The following is an 18693-nucleotide window of genomic DNA, read 5'->3' on the forward strand; positions in this document are numbered from 1 at the left end:
ATCCAATGAGAAGTTAGTGCTTCGGCATTCTTTCAGCAGCAAGTTCCCAGTGACACATTAGCGCATTTTTTCTCCCGTCATTGGAACGTGCAGCTACATGAAAAAAAAAAAAACATACGTACCAGCTAAGATTTCCAACGCGCGAGAAGGTGCACACATCGCTCTCACTTTTGGCACACTCAACATCGTCGTTGCCGCCGTTGCCGCCATCGTTTTCCGTATCGGCTGTCGGTTCGAACATGTACGGCGAAAATACAAGCTTTCCGAGACAGCGAGAACGTTCCATAATGCTTACAACTCAGCTATGAAGCCAGAACAGAACAGCGTGCTTACGCTCTGAAACGGCGGCGCCGACCGGCGACTGCCGCGAGTGACGTCACAGCGGCCCCGACCAATCACGGGCAACAGCGGCGTTCGCGCGATACCCTGAGGCGCTGGTGCGCGTTTTCATGAAAAAAAAAACACCCGCGTGCGCTTGTTTCCGCCCTTTTTGAACCAGATATTCGTGTTCAGGGGACTCAAAACTGTAGAATGCCGTAGAGAACTCATTTTTTTCGAAAAGTGTTTCAGCTTCCCTTTAACGCCCCATACATTACGCGGAGCGCGCACTTGTCCAAAATAATTCGACGCCAGAGAGAGTGACTGAACGTATGCCACGCGGAATAAGAAGTGCGCATATATTTGCAGATGTGCGTCCATAAGCTTTCATGCATGCTTCAAACCATGAGCACTTTCCTGCTGCCGCGCCTGTGGCTTAGCTCTGACATCCCATTCTTCGTGGGATATGATTTTTTTATAACTGCTATTAGTGAAGGAAAAGCGCGTGGCCAACGCGCAATTATCTCGTCTCTTATTGGAATAAAGCGTAGACCAAAGGGGAAACTCTACTAAAGCACCGAGCTTCCTGCCATTCTTCAGTTACGAAAAAAAAAGAGAAACGGTACTTTCTGAGGGCTTCAACGCATCTGTGTAATGAGGCGAAGCATTCAGTGTATTGCAGTGAAGCAAGTAAGAATTGGCGCGCATACGCAGTGTAAACAACGCGTTATGATTAAAACTCTAAACATCACTCCGCCACGCTTCTAGCCTTTATTATTATCTCAGGTGCTCACCTGAGGCCTCCGCGCTGAGCATACAGTGTGTTGCAGTGAAGTGAAATGAGACTTAGCGCGCGTACTAAGTGTAAGCAATATGCTATAAAAAGTGGAAACCCCCCTCAGCCACGGTTGTAGTCTTTATTATTATCTCAGATGCGGAACTGAAGCCTCCGTCTGCCGGTATTATTTTTATTTTCGCTTGCTATACAATTTCAACGCAGCACATACAAGTATAGTGGAGAAGCTTTTTAAAGCATGGATTTAAGCCTCAATGTTCCATATGGTGAGCTGACGTTCAATTAGGGAGTCGCATTCGACTCGCAGGGCTATCAGGAGATGTGTCGGCATTGGTAACTTTAGATATTGAAAAAGCAAATGACAGTGTCAAACATGGAACTTGGATTTTTATATTAGCAAGCTGTGCTCTTCCAGGCTATTAGTGACCTGGATACAAGAGCTCCTTGCAGCTCCTTACAGCGTCGGTAGACAAAATCTTTCTTCTATAAGCGCGGCTACACGCATCTGATCCACTTGGAAAGTTGAGTTCCAGAGCCTATGGGAACACGGTGCTCACTGGCATGACAAACTTCCGTCAGACACACTAGAAACGTGGAACAATGGTGCTAACCAGTTTATGATTTAAAGAAAGCTTCTGGTCCTAGAAAACTTGGCGATGACAAAAACAACGACAGCACAGGACCGTAACTACATGCGTTTCGCGACTCGATTCACAAGTGCCTTGTGAATCCTCCCACCCACCCCTGTCCGGGTTGTTACCAATAATAAATCAAGGACGAATCGAGGAGCCGATTCATTACGCAAAAAAGAGGTGAGGCGTGCAGACAGGACACAAGAGTACCCATAATGAATAATGAATCCTTACCAACTAGCTCAGCTTTCTGTCATTCTGAGCAGCCGATATTGTTCAATTGATGACAAAATTCAGAGTGGCCCCACTGAAACGTTTGTCACTACCACGGATGGAGCTCGTGGGCGCTTTGATCGGCGCACGCCTAACCCGTTACGCGATGGAACAGCTAGGCGTACCGACAGTTCATGTGCACTCCTAGTCTGATTCCAGCGTCACGTTGAACTGGATTAAGAGCTCTGCATTGCAGTAAGGCAGCATTTGGGAGCAAAGGGGTGCAGGCGATGCAAGCACTATAGAAGCTGCTGCTTTGAAATTGTGCCCTGAGGGAAACAAGTGAAAAGACCTTCTTACCGAGGTCGTACTGCCATCCGCTTTGGGAGTTGGTGAGATGGGGTGAACGGGACCTACATGACTAAGAAGTGTTCAAACGTACGAAACCATGTCTTCAGGTATCTCTAAAGCTAAATGTTGTACTGAAGAGCTCAGAAACATTCAAGTGCCGAAAACCGTAACGCACGCAGAATTTGTGTGTGCTTTCCTCGGCCTATCTGTATAGAACCACTGCGTGTCTTTAGGCTCGCCTCCGTGACCAAGACTGACCAGAGAAACAAACTGGCCACGCAAACGTTAGAAATGATCGAGCACCTTCGCGGTCGACCCAAGAGGTGGTATGGACACTTCGACAAATTCGAGCCAAACTATCGCTCGTTACCCAGGGGGCTCCAACGTAAAGCTATTCCAAACGGTTTCTATTCCATTCCCGCCATTAGTCCTCCGCGATTAGTAAAAAATTTTACTGGCGAGGCCTGATTCGCCTGTCTGTCGCGTGATTTGACAAAATTGCGGGAACTCGCCAGATCAAGGTGGCGCGTTCAAATTACACGCACATTATTGAGCTCGGAACAAAACTAAATAAATATTTGAAGAGGCAGAGACAATGCGAGGAGACTTCGCCGCGTAGACCCATGTAGTGCGTGGTGCCGCAAATGCAGGGCTTATGGAAACACTCCTCCAGCTTACGCAGTGATTGTGCTGCGTATACTGCGCAGGCCGGCGACTTTTCTCTTTCTTTTCTTTTCACGCGAACCATCATATTCAATAGACACTGCGCCATAAGTAGTCGGTGTGTTGGCTTGGGCGAACGCTCCGTGTTGTATGCCACGCACACGCTCGTCGGCAGTTGCTGGTGGTTGTTTTCAGGCTCGCGCGGTCTGTTTAGTGTGACGTGCTGTCTTCTGCGTTGAAAATGGTTCTGCCAGACATACTGAAGTGATTTAACTTTGCATAGCAAGAGGTTTTGCCGCCGGTGAGGCGCATGGATCATATTGGCACGTGTACTTCTTTATCGGGCGACCACGTTTCACCGCCTAACAAATGTTACCGCACAGCGCAGGACGCGCCTGCATGTATATGAAGTTAGCGCAGCTAAACTCGAGGGCACGGGATGGAATGGTGGTCGCGGCTGCAGGCGCACTTCGATGGGGGTGGACGGCGAAAACACCCGTGTACCGAGCATTGGGTGCCCGTTTAGGAACCCCAAGTGGTCAAAATTATTCCGCAGTACCCCACTAGGGCCGCGCCTCTTAATCAACTTGTGGTTTTGGCATGTAAAAACGCAGAAAAAGAAATAAATGCGTGAAAACGAATTGTGTGGCTGACACAAATAACAGCTGGCATTAGACGTCTCGGTTTCGCATTGGGTTGTCCGTCGACGAGCACTCAAGCTTGAGTTCTCGGGCCTAACGAGCACCATAGTAAGAATATCTGCCAATTCACGCGGGCAATTTGCGTGCGCCGCTGCTTCTCGCCTAGTGGAAACCGATACAGCTAAAAAAATATGCGCAAAATGTACACGCACCTCGGCTGATGATGCGCGTCGCACGTTTGTGCGGCCAAGATAAATTTCCGCATGCTGCAGCTACTTCTGCGCCCAAAGACTCCACAGTGCTTGGCTCCCCGGTGATTTTCTACTAACCGGCATCACGCAATTTCTCAGACCAGCTCGAACATCTCCAAATCGTTGAGTAGCCTACGGCGGCCACACATTCGAGCAGTGCCGCGCAGGCTTGCACTTAGCCGAACATGAGAAGACGCTCACCGTGCGCCCTTTCCTCCTTTCCAGATGAAAAAAGGTCTATAAAAAAACGAAGCTCGAAGCTGCGCACCACTCTGAATGAAACAGCATGCACTAATTTAGCCTATGCCGGTGCGCAACAAGTTAAACTGTGTTTGCTCGCCTCGTCCTACTATTTTAGTGGTGTCCCGCTTGATGGCAGCAAGTGCTCCTTGACCGAAAGTTAGCCTGCGCAGCCGAGAGCTGCATTCTTTTCGGCATTCTATGGGGAATAGCTAAGCAAATGGTGACTCGGTGAGCCAATCAGCTGCTTCGGCAGCGGCTGCCATATTGCGAGCGCTGAACGACATAGATTAGCTGCGGAATCAACGTATATGTCGCTACGACTTTATGAACCGGAATATTTGCCTTTATTTCGAAATGCATTTTAACCCCTTTTGTGTTTAAATTTTAAAAAAAATTTAGCTGTCAGCAGCACGCAATGATTCAATTAGTAGGCCTTTCTGTCTAAAATGAACTCAGTACACGGCCCCAATAAGAAAAAAAGATAAATTTACGAATAATCGAAGATGATTATCTATGTAATCGAATAGCTTTCTTATCCCGTTTACTGCTTCGTGGATCACTGAAATGCAGTGGACGTACTAGCAAGCTTCTGAAGACGTCGTTCTTGAGGCTTTAATACTTTTTTGATGGAACATACATGAATATGTTGTGCGATGTTTTGTACAAGTAAAGGCAAAGGTATTGGTACAGCAATCAACTATGTCCGTTTATTTCTTCCTAGGTTATCGGCACTGACTGTCTGACAGGAACCACAGCCGATCAGACACACCGCACCGAGTCATTAGCGAAGTGCTTCTTGAAATAGTTGCTAGCAGAAACAGTCGAATATGATTTTTGACGTTTCGCTTCGGTGTGCTGAGCGCTGAACTCTCTCACCCGGTGGAGTCGATGCTGCTATTATTGTCAGCACATTGTTGTCGAACTTTTTCGCCTCCTAGGCGTCGGACTGCCAAATTTTCTTCGGGGACCATCCGTCTTGGCGGCATTTCTAATGTGCGGTAGCGCACCGCCGTGATCATTGAGACGCCGCTGTAGCGGTCAAATCGGACAAGCCATAGGACCACTCTCCTCACTCCAGCCTCGCGTTCGTGACGTCGGTGTGACGTCAACGCCACTCGGACCTCTCGGAGAAGCCGATGCAAGCCTCTTCTGCTGGTGACCTACCTTTAGTCCTCTAAATCTCCCCCATCGACACCCGCCCCTCCTGTCCGCGCTCCTCGTTTTTCGTCACTTGGTTAGATAAGAAAACTCTCTCATGGTAGGCAATGTTATTCGCTTTACGGACAAACAAAAGGGGTCTCCTGTAAACCATGCGAGTGTTTGATTCGGCTGCTCCAAAAATGGCGCATTCCCCCTGCCCCCTCCCCACGCGCACACTTGCGTCCACGGTTACGTAAATCTCACTTCAGGAACATCAAATAAAATAAGAAAGGAATAGCTTTACGTTATCGCGCTCCTTATTAGACAATAAATTTATCTATAGGTACATACAAGGCGAGGCGATAATCGAACATAGCGTGTGCAGACGTAAGTAAGATAGTCAGATAAAAGACTGCTAAAACACGTAGAGGGGGCTACTAAGCGAAGGGCTAAACAAAAGTTACCACACAAAAAATCATGGGGCGCACAGATTCGAGAAAGCAAGCTCAGGGTTGTGCACAGCCGCTGAAAGCCGGCTCACGCTCCTGTCGCTTTATTCCCTTCAGATGCAATGCTCCGAGGTTTAGCGTGGGCTCTGACCATTGAAAATACGTTTTTGGTAATCCTTTAGTCTTCTCTATTCTTATCAAAGCATTCTTTATCCACTAAAATTTCAGTTGGTATAGCTAGCGCTCGTGTTCCCAATTTATTCATTGAACCACATATTTTTTTCAAGCCACACGTCGTTCTTCCCGCTGTTCTTCGATCACGAACCTAACTCTGCCAGCTTTTCCAAGTAACCAGTTCTCGTTCTCAAATGCTCCATCTAGTTCCGTCATCGTATCAGAGACGCCGCAGTAACACAACTGCTGCTGCCCCGAACACGAACAATCTGGAGCCTGGCAGTGGTCGGGCGGTGTCGCTCCTGCTCTGCTTGGAGCAGTCCACGTTGGCAAAGAACAGACGGAACAAATTGCGCACTCCCTCTACGTCGGGACGTTCTCCGCACTCATCCGGGCTCAGCAGTGCGCTGTCCAAGCAGTGAGTGACCTTCTTCTCGATGACCCTGCGACAGCGGAAAACGCAGATCAAACGCCCGGAAGCCTGTTACGCTTGGCAAAGAGACAGGAAAGCAGTGAAGGGAAACATAGTCTAGCAAGTCAAGCACGTGCACGTTCGGTTTGCTACCAGGAAGGAGGAAGAAGACGACGAGCGATAGGCTCGCTTCCGAACGCCCGTCTGTAATTTTAAGTCTTTAGCAGCGCGCTGAGTCGCGTACCTCAGGACCTTCATTAAACTTTTGCATCCATCCATCCATCCATCGATTTTAGCAAGTGCAGAGCTCATTTTTACTCTTTGTGCCTCTCTCTCACAGAACGCCGTTCTGGGGGTCACCGTCCTGCGAGAGAAGCCCAGCAAGCGGCTCCCGAAGTGCACCGGGCCCAAACAGCTCGGCGAGCCTCCGCCGTCGGCCGCCCTTCACGATGCTTCGATGGCATCCATCGCAAGCAATCAGCAATCAGGTCAGCATGTTCCTTCTGTAGACCACAGAGAAGATGAGCAAGCAAGGAAAAGGCTACGTGAAGATGAGATCAACACGAGGGATTCTACAGGAGACAACGAAAAGATGGACCAGACAGCTTTCACTGTTGTCTCTTACAAAAAGAAAAGAGCCGCAGGTGTTCCTGTTATATTCAAGCCAACTCAGCCTGACAGCAGCTTATGGAAAGTAAACCCAAATCTTCTGGCTTCTGCGGTCGTGACAACAGCCCAAGAAAAGATACTCAGCCACCGTCTCAACAAGGACGGCAGCCTCATGGTGACAGTGTCTACACTTCCTGCAGCCAATCGCCTCCTCACAGTTACAGATCTATCGAGTATTCTTGTAGAAGCTCGAGTTCCATACTCCTACTCTGGGAGGATACAGGACATTCCTGTTGAGCATTCGGAAGACGACCTCAAGGAGTATTTGAGCGTACAAGGAGTCATCTGCTAAAAGGCAAGTTTTGTACGTCTCTAACGAAGATGGCGCAGTAACGGAAACCCGAAGACGCTCGGTCATCCTGGAATTCTCTAAGGACGCCCCTTTACCAAACCGAGTGTCACTTGGATTCTGCAGTTGTCCTGTGACGGAATACATGGGGTGTGCTACACAATGTTTCAGATGTCAAAGACATGGATATATAGCGAAATATTGTAAAGGCCCCATCCGCTGCAAAATATGCGCTGGTGCACATACGCATAAGGAGTGTACGTCACCTTCCCAGCCTCGGTGTGCAAACTGTGCAGCTGAGCTTGCTGCGTCATGCGGAGGGTGTCCTAAAAAGAAATCAGCCAGTCTTGCACGGACAATGGAGCAAATCCATGGAAAAGTTCGGAAACGACGAGAACCACAGCCGAATCCGGATGTGATATATACATCTACAAATCAAAAGCAACACGACACGGTGCAGCGCAGCGACACGGCTTTGGAAAAGTGTTTCGCCTCAGTCGTGAGAGGAAACCAGCAAAGGCCTTCAACTGCAAAGAGTCAATCAAAGCCCCCAAGTGATCTAAGCTCAAGCCCACAACAGCAACAAGTGTCCTCAAGGTTGCAGCAGAAGAACAGAAAGAAGCAAGAAAAGCTGTTAGATAGTAGCACTGCAAATGAGATATCAAGTATCCCGATTACCATGATGATGATGATATGTGGTTTTTAATGGCGCAAGGGCCAGTTATGGCCAAAGAGCGCCATGACAAATGGTAATTTAAAGGATTTATTCTGAATGGCGTGGACAGTGAAGTTATTATGGTAGATGTGACATGGCTGTATAAGGGCCTAAAACTTTCGCTGTAAATGACGTAAATATATAGCTGCTAAAATAATGACACTGATTAGTTATGGACGTGGACGATGGCAGTTGTGTTTTGATAAAAAATATACGAAAACGAGACAACAGTTACACTAAAGCATCAAGACGGCCCTCGAATACAAGGGCTGGTAATCACGTGTTAAAATTTCCTGGCCAAATTATTTTCAGAATGTCGGTTTCGGCTAAGAAATCTAAGACTACTTGCAGTTTGAAAAGCGGTTCATCACTAAGAAAAAATCCAGGGTGAAGTGGTATACTTTCCCGATATGCAGAAGGGAAATACTTTTTCCTCTCTGTTTCTATTGCAGGGCACTCGATAAGAACGTGGAGCACTGTCAAGCTATCGCCGCACCTACTACAAGTAGGAGAACCCCCCCAGTCAAGAGGTAGGAGTGAGTACTGTAATTGTGTCCTATTCTTAATCGGCAAAGAAGCACTTCCTTGTACCGTGCTGTTTTCTCACTTATCCAATCCCGTAGTTTTGGTTTTATGATGTGTAACTTATTCAATGTTTGTGTATCCCACTCTGCTTGCCAATGTTTCCTCAATTTACGGCGCAGAAAGGACTTTAGGTCTGGGGCAGGAATGGGGATATTTCCATCTGTGTCGCTAAAACTCACTGACGTAGCGTTTTCGTCAGCAGCTACGTTGCCTTGTATACCTTTATGGCCAGGTACCCAGCATAGGATAATCGTTTGGTTGCACATATATGCGGAGCACAACAAACTATACAGCTCATTCAAAACGGGATTCTTATGCTTTCGTAAACTAATTAGGGCTCTCACGACACTTAATGAGTCTGTAAAGACAACAGCCTTAGCGACATTTCTGCGCCTTATGTTTTTAATAGCCGAAAGTACAGCGTATGCTTCTGCCGTAACGATACTGGTGTGTGGGTTTAGTGGCCCAGATGTTGAAAATGAGGGTCCGAGAGCTGCGTAAGCAGCATAAGCATGAGACTTCGAGCCATCTGTATAATATTCGTCACAGGAGTACTTCTCTTTAAGTTCAAGAAAATGTGATTGTATGTGAGCCTCAGGTGCTTGTTTCGTTATTTCTAAGAAAGAGATCTCACATTTGATAGTCTGCCACTCCCAAGGCGGTGGAAGCCGTGTAGGAGCCATTAGGACATTGTGTAAAAGAGGGACCCCTGTTTTTTCTGAGAGTGCTTCCAACCGGAGGGACAGAGAAGGCCTAGTGGCGGGGCGGTTACAAAACAGCCTAGCAGTGGACAAGTCGCATATAGTAGAATGACAAGGATGTTTAACATCTGAGCTAACTTTCAGGGGGTAGTAGAAAGTTAAATATGTCCTTTGGTAGCGCAATGACCATTCGTTTGATTCGACGTAGAGGCTTTGCACAGGGCTAGTCCTAAAGGCGGCTGTAGCAAGGCGGATACCTAAGCGGTGAATAGGATCTAGCATTTTCAAAGCGCTAGGTGCAGCAGAATTAAAGACTATTGCTCCGTAGTCAAGCCGTGGTAATATTAGACTTTTGTAATGTTTTAAAAGGCACCGTCTGTCGCTTCCCCAAGATGTACGTGACAAGAGCTTCAGGAGATTCATAGTCTTGAGGCGCTTTGATTTCAAATACTTCAGGTGTGGTACAAAAGTCAGCTTACTGTCTAAAAGGATTCCTAGAAATTTGTGTTCATGGCTCACAGACAGCCGTTCTCCATTTAGATCTATTGCGGGGTCCGCAAGTATGCCTCTCTTGTTAGAAAACAGGACGCATGTGCTTTTTTGTGGGTTTAGCGTGAAACCGTTTTTGTCCGCCCACATACATAATTTATTTGTGCAAAGCTTTACTTGTCGCTCGCAGATACTTAGGTTACATGATTTGAAACCTATCTGGATGTCATCCACATATACAGAATAAAACATAGTATGTGGTATGGCAGTCTGGATAGAGTTAATTTGGACAATAAGAAGAGTGCAGCTCAGCACACCACCTTGTGGAACACCAGCCTCTTGCGTAAATGGACGAGACAGAGCGTTACCAACTCTAACACGGAACGTGCGATTGGAGAGGTAACTCTGAATCACGTTCAGCAAGTTGCCTCGAACTCCCATTTCAGACAGGTCACGGAGGATTCCAAAGCACCAGGTTGTGTCGTATGCCTTCTCCATATCTAAAAATACTGACCGGAAAAACTGTTTGTGCACAAAGGCATCATGGATATTTGTCTCGATGCGGACAAGGTGACCTGTTGTGGGTCTACCCTCCCTAAATCCGCACTGAAAGGGATCGAGTATCTTGTTGCTTTCAAGAAAATGGATGAGGCGATGGTTAATCATCTTCTCAAATAATTTGCATAGACAACTTGTCAGAGCTATAGACCTATAACTGTAGGCTGAGGAAGGGTCCTTGCCCTCTTTGAGAATGGGGATGCTTCTTTCCAGGCAAACGGAATGTAGCCTGCGGAGAGCATAGAATTGAAGAGTGACAGTAGTGTTTCTTGAGTTTCAGGGTGTAGGTGTCTGATCATCTCATACATTATTCTGTCACTTCCTGGGGCGGACTTGTTGCAACAGTTCAGTGAGGCCTGGAACTCAGCCATTCCAAATGGACGATTGTATACTTCATTGGATGAGCTGTTCCGACCCAAATTCACCTGTTCTGCTAGTCGCTGGTATTTTAGAAATGTATCTGTGTAATGAGATGTACTGGAAATGTGCTCAAAATGTGATCCTAGACAATCTGCTTGATCCTCAAGAGTGTCTCCTTGTGTATTTAATAAAGGTAAGGGATGAGTTTCACGGCCTTTTATTTTGTTCACCCTGTTCCAGGCTTTTCGTTCGTCTGTATATGAATTGATGCTGCTTATGTAGTTTTTCCAACTTTCGCGTTTAGCGCGGCGGCGCGTTCTTCTACCTTGCGACTTGATCGCCTTGAAATTGATTTAATCAGATTCTCTGTGGTTGGAGAGTTACGGAGGAGGTTCCAAGCCTTCTTTAGCTTTTTCCTGGCTTCCTTACACTTCTCATTCCACCATGGAATATGTCGTTTCGAGGGGGACCCATTTGTTTTGGGAATGCATACTGATGCAGCATCAATAATGAACGCTGTTATGTATGTTGCTGCGTCGTCTAAGCTAAGTTCAGAGATATCATTCCAGGGCAGCTGTGTTAGTTCGCGAAACTTTGTCCAGTCGGCTGAGTCAACTTCCCATCGAGGAAGATGTGCATGACACTCACTTCGTTTTTTAAGGTTTAGAACGATGGGGAAGTGATCACTTCCATAAGGGTTATTAGTGACATCCCACTCCAGATATGGCACAATTGTACTAGACGCTATGCTTAGATCTATCGAAGAAAATGTTTTGTGTGTAGAGCTGTAAAATGTTGGCTTTTTCTTGTTCAGCAAGCAGGAACTTGAAGAGAATAGGATGTTTTCTACAAGCCGTCCTCTCGCATCACAGCGAGAGTCGCCCCACAGTGGGCTATGAGCGTTTAGATCACCGACAACTATATAAGGGTGATACAGCTCATCAATAAAGCTTTAAAATGTTGTGCTAGAGAGTTCATAACTTGGGGGGGGGGGGGGTGTATACGGACGTGATAGTAACTAGTTTATTGAGTAGCACTGCTTGGATAGCGACTGCGTCAAGAGGAGTTCGGAGTTGCAGTTGCCGACAAGCAACGCCTCTGTCTACTATTATTGCTACCCCGCCGGACGATGCAACAGCATCATCTCGGTCCTTCCGAAAAATAGCGTATTGCCTACGAAAGTTTCTTTGCGTAGATTTAAGATGCGTCTCCTGAACAAACAGCACCTTTGGATTGTATTTATGTAAGAGTTCTTTGATATCATCGAGGTTGTGGATCAGACCTCTCACGTTCCAGTGTAATATTTATGTATCCATATTGTTTGTGTTTATCTGCTGTGTGTCAAGAGGAGTCAAGTTAGAGAAATGACTTACGGAGCCGTTTCAGGCCCCGTGATTATGGTGTGGGATTTGTCTTTTCTGGATCGGTCGCGAGACTCGCGCCGCTCCCGAGGCGCTGGATGCGCCTTCTGGCTCGGAGTTGTGTCCATCGACTCTTGGGAGCCGCTGGATTTCCGCTCACAGAAGCGGGGTGTTTCACCTTAGGCATTGCCTCGAAAACCAGGGCCTTGGAGGCCACCAACACAGAGGTCGATGCACCCTCCTTCAGAGATGGCGCAGCAGAGCCGGCTGCTGTCGCCTCGGAGGCTGGTGGCTCTGCCGCGGCCACATTCTTTGTGGTCCGGGCCGAAGCCGGAGTCTGTTGCGGCGTTGCCCCCTTACGCGCCGCAGCAGCATACCCTGCGGTATGAAGAAAGTAAATGCGCTTTCGCGCTTCCTAAAAGGAAATGTTCTCTTTTATTTTGAGAGTAACTATATCTTTTTCTTTTTGCCATGTAAGGCAAGCTCTAGACAGAGCTGCATGTCCACCGCCACAATTGGGACAGTGGAGTGCGCCATTACAATTATCTGAAAGGTGATCCTGGACACCGGACTTTGCGCAGGTTTGTCGGCCCCGGCAACTTTGTGAGCCGTGGCGATACCTCTGGCACTTGAAACATCTCCAAGGGTTCGGGATGTATGGTCGGACTCGAACTTTATTATAGCCTGTTTCTAATATTTCTGGCAGCACGCTGGAGGCAAAGGTAACGATCAGATGTTTAGTTGGAATTTCTTTGCTTTCCCGTTTGATTATAATTCTCTTGACTATGGTAACGTTCTGTTCCTTCCAACCTTCTAGAAGTTCTTCCTCGCTCAGATATAGCAGGTCGTCGTCGGAAATTACTCCTTTGCTTGTATTCATGGATCGATGTGGAGTCACTGTTACGTTTACATTACCGAAGGAGACCAGATTTGGGAGCTTGTCATGCTGTTGTTTATCACGGAACTCAAGCAGGAGGTCACCGCTAGCCATTTTTGTGACTTTGTAGCCTGGGCCAACTGAGTCAGTGAGACATTTCGCAACCGTGAACGGCGAAATCATTCTGTCCTTTTCAGGATTTTCACTATGAATAACGTGAAATCGTGCGAACGTTTGTTTAGGTTGACAAGGAAACAGCAACTTTTCTTCGGTGCGTCCTCTTTTGTTAAGAGGCCGATCAGACAGACGGGGGAAGGATGATAAATCCATACATGTTTACTTAATTTCGGCAGCCATGCCAGCCACCCACCATCGAGCCCAACAAGGGGATGCTACAAGACCCAGTGGAAACGCAGACGCCAGCTGTACAGAGCCGCTATAACCTAATATAATAGACCCCAGGTTGGATAAACTACACCAGGTTAACCCTTGCCGCCAGGAAATACGGAAGAAGTGAAGAGAAGACAGAAAAGATAAAAAAGGTAAGAGAGAAAGACGAAGATGGAGAGAAGGACAGGAAAAGGCGACTGCCGAGTTCCCCCGGGTGGGTCAGTCCGGGGGTGCCGTCTACGTGAAGCAGAGGCCAAAGAGGTGTGTTGCCTCCGCCGGGGGGCCTTAAAGGTCCGAACACCCGGCATCGGCTCAACCCCCAGGACCCTCTTTTCCCCGGACACGGCTAAGCCGCGCACGGCTACACGCGGGAGAGGCCAACCCTCGTGTGCTCGGGTACGTGGTGTCGCAACACACCAAACGCCTGCTGACGCAGACGCCCCTGCGGGGCCCGATTCCCATGATGTTCACCGCAATCAAGGCTATTCTCCGTGCCAGCCTATTGTTTAAAAGCATCCCTGAAGTAGAGGCCGTCCTGGCTTTGGAACCGCTGGTGTCGTCTTCTTTCACGGCGCAAAGCCGTGATTCTTCGGAGTAGCAACGATGGCTGTTTATGTACTTCGACAGTAGCCGCCAAGGACATGGGTGATTTTCACGGATTCTAAAGCAGCCCTACAAAGTATGTGGAACAGGCGCAAGTGCTGCAATAGTCTACCTGCGGCACTTGACATTGCTTTTCTTCACCACAGGGCTAAGATTGCTGGGCATTGCATAAAGTTCGAGTGGATACCTGGCCATGCCGGCATTTCGGGAGATGAAAGAGCGGAGGAAGCTGCCAGAAATGGACTCCAGTACCGCAAGTTCAAAAGAGCATTTTTTACGAAAGCCGACGTTAAAAAATATGTCTTTCAAGAAAAAGATCGCATCTGAAATCTGCCGCTTCACCAAGATAACCTCCTGCGTTAGTTACATTGACCCAGAAATGAGACCGAAAATTCCACGACCACTTCCGTGACACTTAGAGGCATTGTACCATCGTCTTCGACTGAACGTGGCGTAAACGAAAAATTATCTGTACCGCATAGGGCTTACCACTAACCCATACTGTGATAACTGTCGTAACTTAGAGACAATGGAGCACATATTACTAGAATGTCCCGCGTACCGCGACGAGAGGCAATTTTTTGAGCAACAAATGGACATGATTTGCCACGAACCGTTAACTTTACCGAGCATCTTAGGTCCAATGCCCGGCCCTTCAATACAGTGACGGGTTTTCGATTTATTGTTCAAATACCTGTCAGAAATTGGTCTAATAGGAAAGCTTTAAAGATTGCACACTTCATGTACAAAAGCCTAAATTTACCTGTCATGTCACCTGTAAATATTAGTATCAGGTTCACTCGGACATTTCATATTTATTTTTATCCTCTTTTTCTCCCACTCTCCTCTGGAATCTTTTAATCCCGTTCCTCATCCCTATACAGAATAGCATGCCAGCGGTTATATACGCGCCGGCAAAATTGTTTTTTCTAATAAAGAGCCCTCTCTCTCTCTCTCTCTCTCTCTCTCTCGGTTTGCTACCATGCCTTAAATATAAGGGGGGAGAGGAGGAGTTCCACAGGGAAATTGCTGCTCGTTTACGCCAGAAGCCTTCGTTACTCGGCATGCGGAAAGTGCAGTTAAATTTCTTCTTTCGCTCTTACTATATGCAAATTACTGCTTCGCGAGGCCTTTGCCAACTGCTTACTTGCTTTCTTTGTCCTAACTTTATTTGTTCTCGCATAATACTTTTATTTGATCAACAAACTAACGTTGCAGTAGGCCGGTGATATATCTGTTCCCAGTAGAAGTGCGCGGATATTCTAAATTTCGAATAATCAAATATAGCCTGAGCTGTTCGATTCGTATTATTTGCGCCAACAGTCATATGGATACTCAAGCCGTATTCACACCATGGGTGCCAACGCCGCCACCGTTCTCGTGCTGTCCCGGTGACGGCGCATGCGCCCTGCAGAGATACGGAGACGCTTCGCTGCAAAAACGACGGAGGGTGAAACGACGGAGGGAGAGACGCACCAGCAAAGCTGCATTCAATTGCTTCGGTGGCAGAGCAGAGGAAGCGTTCTCCCTTCCCCTGCTGGCACCATCATTTTGTACAAGCGCACTCAAAGCACAATAACGTTTCTGCTGATCATCATGCCATGTGGATGAAGCAGCGCGCTAACCGGGACCAAGCGGCGAGACACAAAAATGCACTCGCTGCGCAGAGCATTATTTTACTCCGTGCCCACGCACTGCGCCGATAGTGGCACGAATGTGCGCTCACTCTCGGATTGAGCATGTGACGCCGTCGGTGTGCCCTGCTATGCTTCAAAGTAAACGGCAGCGCGCATTGCTCTTACAGTTAGCCCATGCCATTGTGCGTTCTGTGTCTATGCAACCAACCACTATCACTTTTCCGGATGGCTTTTAACTCCTCTTGCTCTTCCATGGCTTCTTTCTCTCTCCCCTCGCTCTTTCATGCTTTCATATTACGTTTGCATGTCTGTTCGTGCCATGTGCACTGCACATGCCTACCGTGGTGGGGGCTCTACCCCGTGGCTTATGGTCCTAACTGCATGCTACATCTATATTACCTTCCCTTCTTATCCCCTCTTCACGTCCATCTTTCTATCACTCTGTTGCTGCATACCATACCGACTTCAGGCCCATACTGACACCCATCATTGATCTCCGCCTGCTCGGCGACTACCTAGGCCATTTGTGATTTAGTGCTTTCAGGTCAATCACCAGTCCATGCTGCTCCCGGCCTACCACGGACCTATCATCCTTCCCCGGAGCTATGTGATGTACTCGAACCCCAGCGGCACGAAGTGCGAACCCCAGCTGCATGAAGTGCTCTGTTCCCAGGACAGAAGATGGACGATTGCCTTCTCCTGCCTGGATGGAAGATGGCCGGCCTTATTTAAAATAACCCATCTTATATGCAATAAACCTGCAGCATCCCAATGAATGCGCATAACTGCCGGATATTAACGCTTAATATAACATACAGAAGCACGCTACTTGGTGGATCCGCGCTGCCAATTTTAATGAAATACTGCATACTCTTACAATACACTGGCTTATACCTTTGGCTTCAGATCCGCAAACCTTTTTTCTTACCTTATTGGCTTTTGTATCTAAATTTATTTTGGATTGCCATTCGTGATGATCGCTTTATCATTAATATTTTTATTGGCTTTCTAAGCCCGTTATACCTCCGGGTGGTGCGAGCCTACCCCCTCTTTCTTTTTATCTTCTTTTTAAACTGGGGGAAACAAGTAAGCAATGCCGTTGACGGCGCCCACCAAGTCAGCGTTGTCAGAAGCGTTGTAGCTGCTGCTACGATAGGCCCAGATTCAGCGCTGCAAGTACGGTTGACGTTCCACCTCATTTTCCTTTGTCGAGCTGGAACGTCACCCGTACTTGCGACGCAGAATTCCAGGCCTATCTCATCGTCGGCAAGAATACGCCACCGCTGCGGCCTTTCCCACTCCCTGGGCTGACCCGGGCAACAAAGTAAGCCATGAAAGGGAGCAGACCATTGACGCCACAACTCGGCAAGAAGACCAAAGGTCTGCGGTGAAGACTCAGAGACTGACACTTCCATGGGCGCCCCCAACAGCTCCTCTCTGGGATGACTCCGACAACGAAAGAATCACGGGAGGTATACGACCGTTTCGGTAGCAGCGCTTCTGCTTTCCTTGTCAGTGAACATGATTCTCTAGGCTGTAGGCGGGAGCTTATTTAGAGCCTTCCTGGGCGGAATCGCTCGAGACTCCGATCGAGTCACTACCTTGTACAAATCACGTAAATGCATTTTTTCCCCTTTTCACCATTCCGATGTCCGCCTTCGCCGTCGCCTCCCGATTCCTACGGCGAAGGCCAGATCACCCGGCCTTGTTCGTATGACTGCCGGCGTACTGTTCCTTCTGCCCAGCAGCATCTTCCTTGCAGGCTAGGTCGCGCCCGCACGTAGCACCCGCTTATAGCTAGAACACTGTTCGCGAAATTCGGGTGCAAGGCTAGACCTTTATATAGCGTTCGATGCTTCGCCTTCCCTACCATTTTATTTATTCGAAATTGGCTATTCGAAGTTGTCGAATATTCGTTAACTTCGAATACTATATGGGACAACAACACTCGTCGAGTCTACAGGCAGAAAAGGTCCACGCAGATGGAGACGATACTCTTCCAAATAATTATGCTGCAAAAGAACCACAGTTGTTGCCCAGACGCACCAATTCCTTAGCGAACGCATGAAGGATATCGCTTGTTCACAAGGGATTGCAGTTGTCCAAAAAGTAAGACTCGTCTTATGCAGCCTACCAATTTGTTGTCTCGATTTAAGCGATACAGTTTATTATTTCGCCGATCGTACCAAGTTTTGATTATTTTTTTAAACAATGTGCGATGTTAAAGGAGCACCACTTCGCTCATACAACGAACAAAGCACTCTGCTGTATGCACTTGATGACAAGCTGTTCCTTTGTCACCAAGTACCAGATGCAATCAAGTATCACTTGTTATTTATGTACAGACTTCTGACTTGACCTGGCATTCATCTGTAAACTGAATTGTCATTGTCATATAACAATACTAGCCTTCCTTTTCAGATGGACTTCGTGCAACATTTATATTTCCATTGGTTTGGAAATTCGGAATATTCGGTGTTCTATTCCATATTCCAAAGTCTGTCTTCTAAAATCTTCGCGTTCGATTTAATTCATGATTTTCGCTATTCTAGCACCACTGGTTGAAAATATTATATGACAATAACTAATTGAATAAATCAAATAAATAATATCTGAACACGAACAGCGAGTATTTACGGGATATCCCATCGCGTCTACAAGTGGTCGCTCGGGTCAGGCAACTTCAGGAAATGCAGTATCACACAACCACTGCAGCGCATATGCTAAACGATCTTTGAGTAAATGGTTGCAAGAAAATAGAAGGCGTTGCAACAAAAACCAATGTAACTTTAAAGCCTATGAAGCGATACATTGCCCATAGTGTCGTCGCCTACGGAAACGCTAATAATTTGTGTAGAAAATTAAAATGCCTATAGCGAAATTAGTGATCGTCGGCCCAAATACTGCGGTGAGTGACCCTATACGTTGAAGAAGAACTGCGACACCACCTAAATGACGATTTAGAAGTATTCGGGGTTTTCGTTATAATTTATTTACACAATAGCCCAGAAGCACATGTACGGCGAAAGAAACAGACGGGACACAGCGCTGTGTCGCGTCTGTTTCTTTCGTCGTCCATGTGCTTCTGTGCTACTGTGTAAATAATGCCATACCAACTAGCCCACCAGTAGTCTGTCCTTTTGAAGTTTATTATCAGTCCGGCAAATGCAGGGCAA

General features: G+C 47.3%; 1 protein-coding gene across 2 annotated transcripts in view; it reads right to left on the reverse strand.

Moving 5' to 3' along the window:
• Positions 1 to 4789: 4789 nt before the first annotated feature.
• Positions 4790 to 18693, reverse strand: part of LOC142573049 (uncharacterized) — a 114527-nt gene continuing 100623 nt past the window's right edge. Inside the window, exon 9 of one of the 2 annotated variants that reach the window (XM_075682551.1) lies at positions 4790 to 6314. In XM_075682551.1, coding sequence (XP_075538666.1) covers positions 6092 to 6314 — 223 coding nt within the window. In that variant the 3' untranslated portion in view covers positions 4790 to 6091. Of the gene's footprint in view, positions 6315 to 12288; positions 12389 to 18693 lie in introns of those variants that run through there. The other variant, XM_075682552.1, reaches the window with a different exon arrangement.

Source organism: Dermacentor variabilis, chromosome 2 (assembly GCF_050947875.1).
Source record: "Dermacentor variabilis isolate Ectoservices chromosome 2, ASM5094787v1, whole genome shotgun sequence".
Taxonomy (NCBI): Eukaryota; Metazoa; Arthropoda; class Arachnida; order Ixodida; family Ixodidae; genus Dermacentor; species Dermacentor variabilis.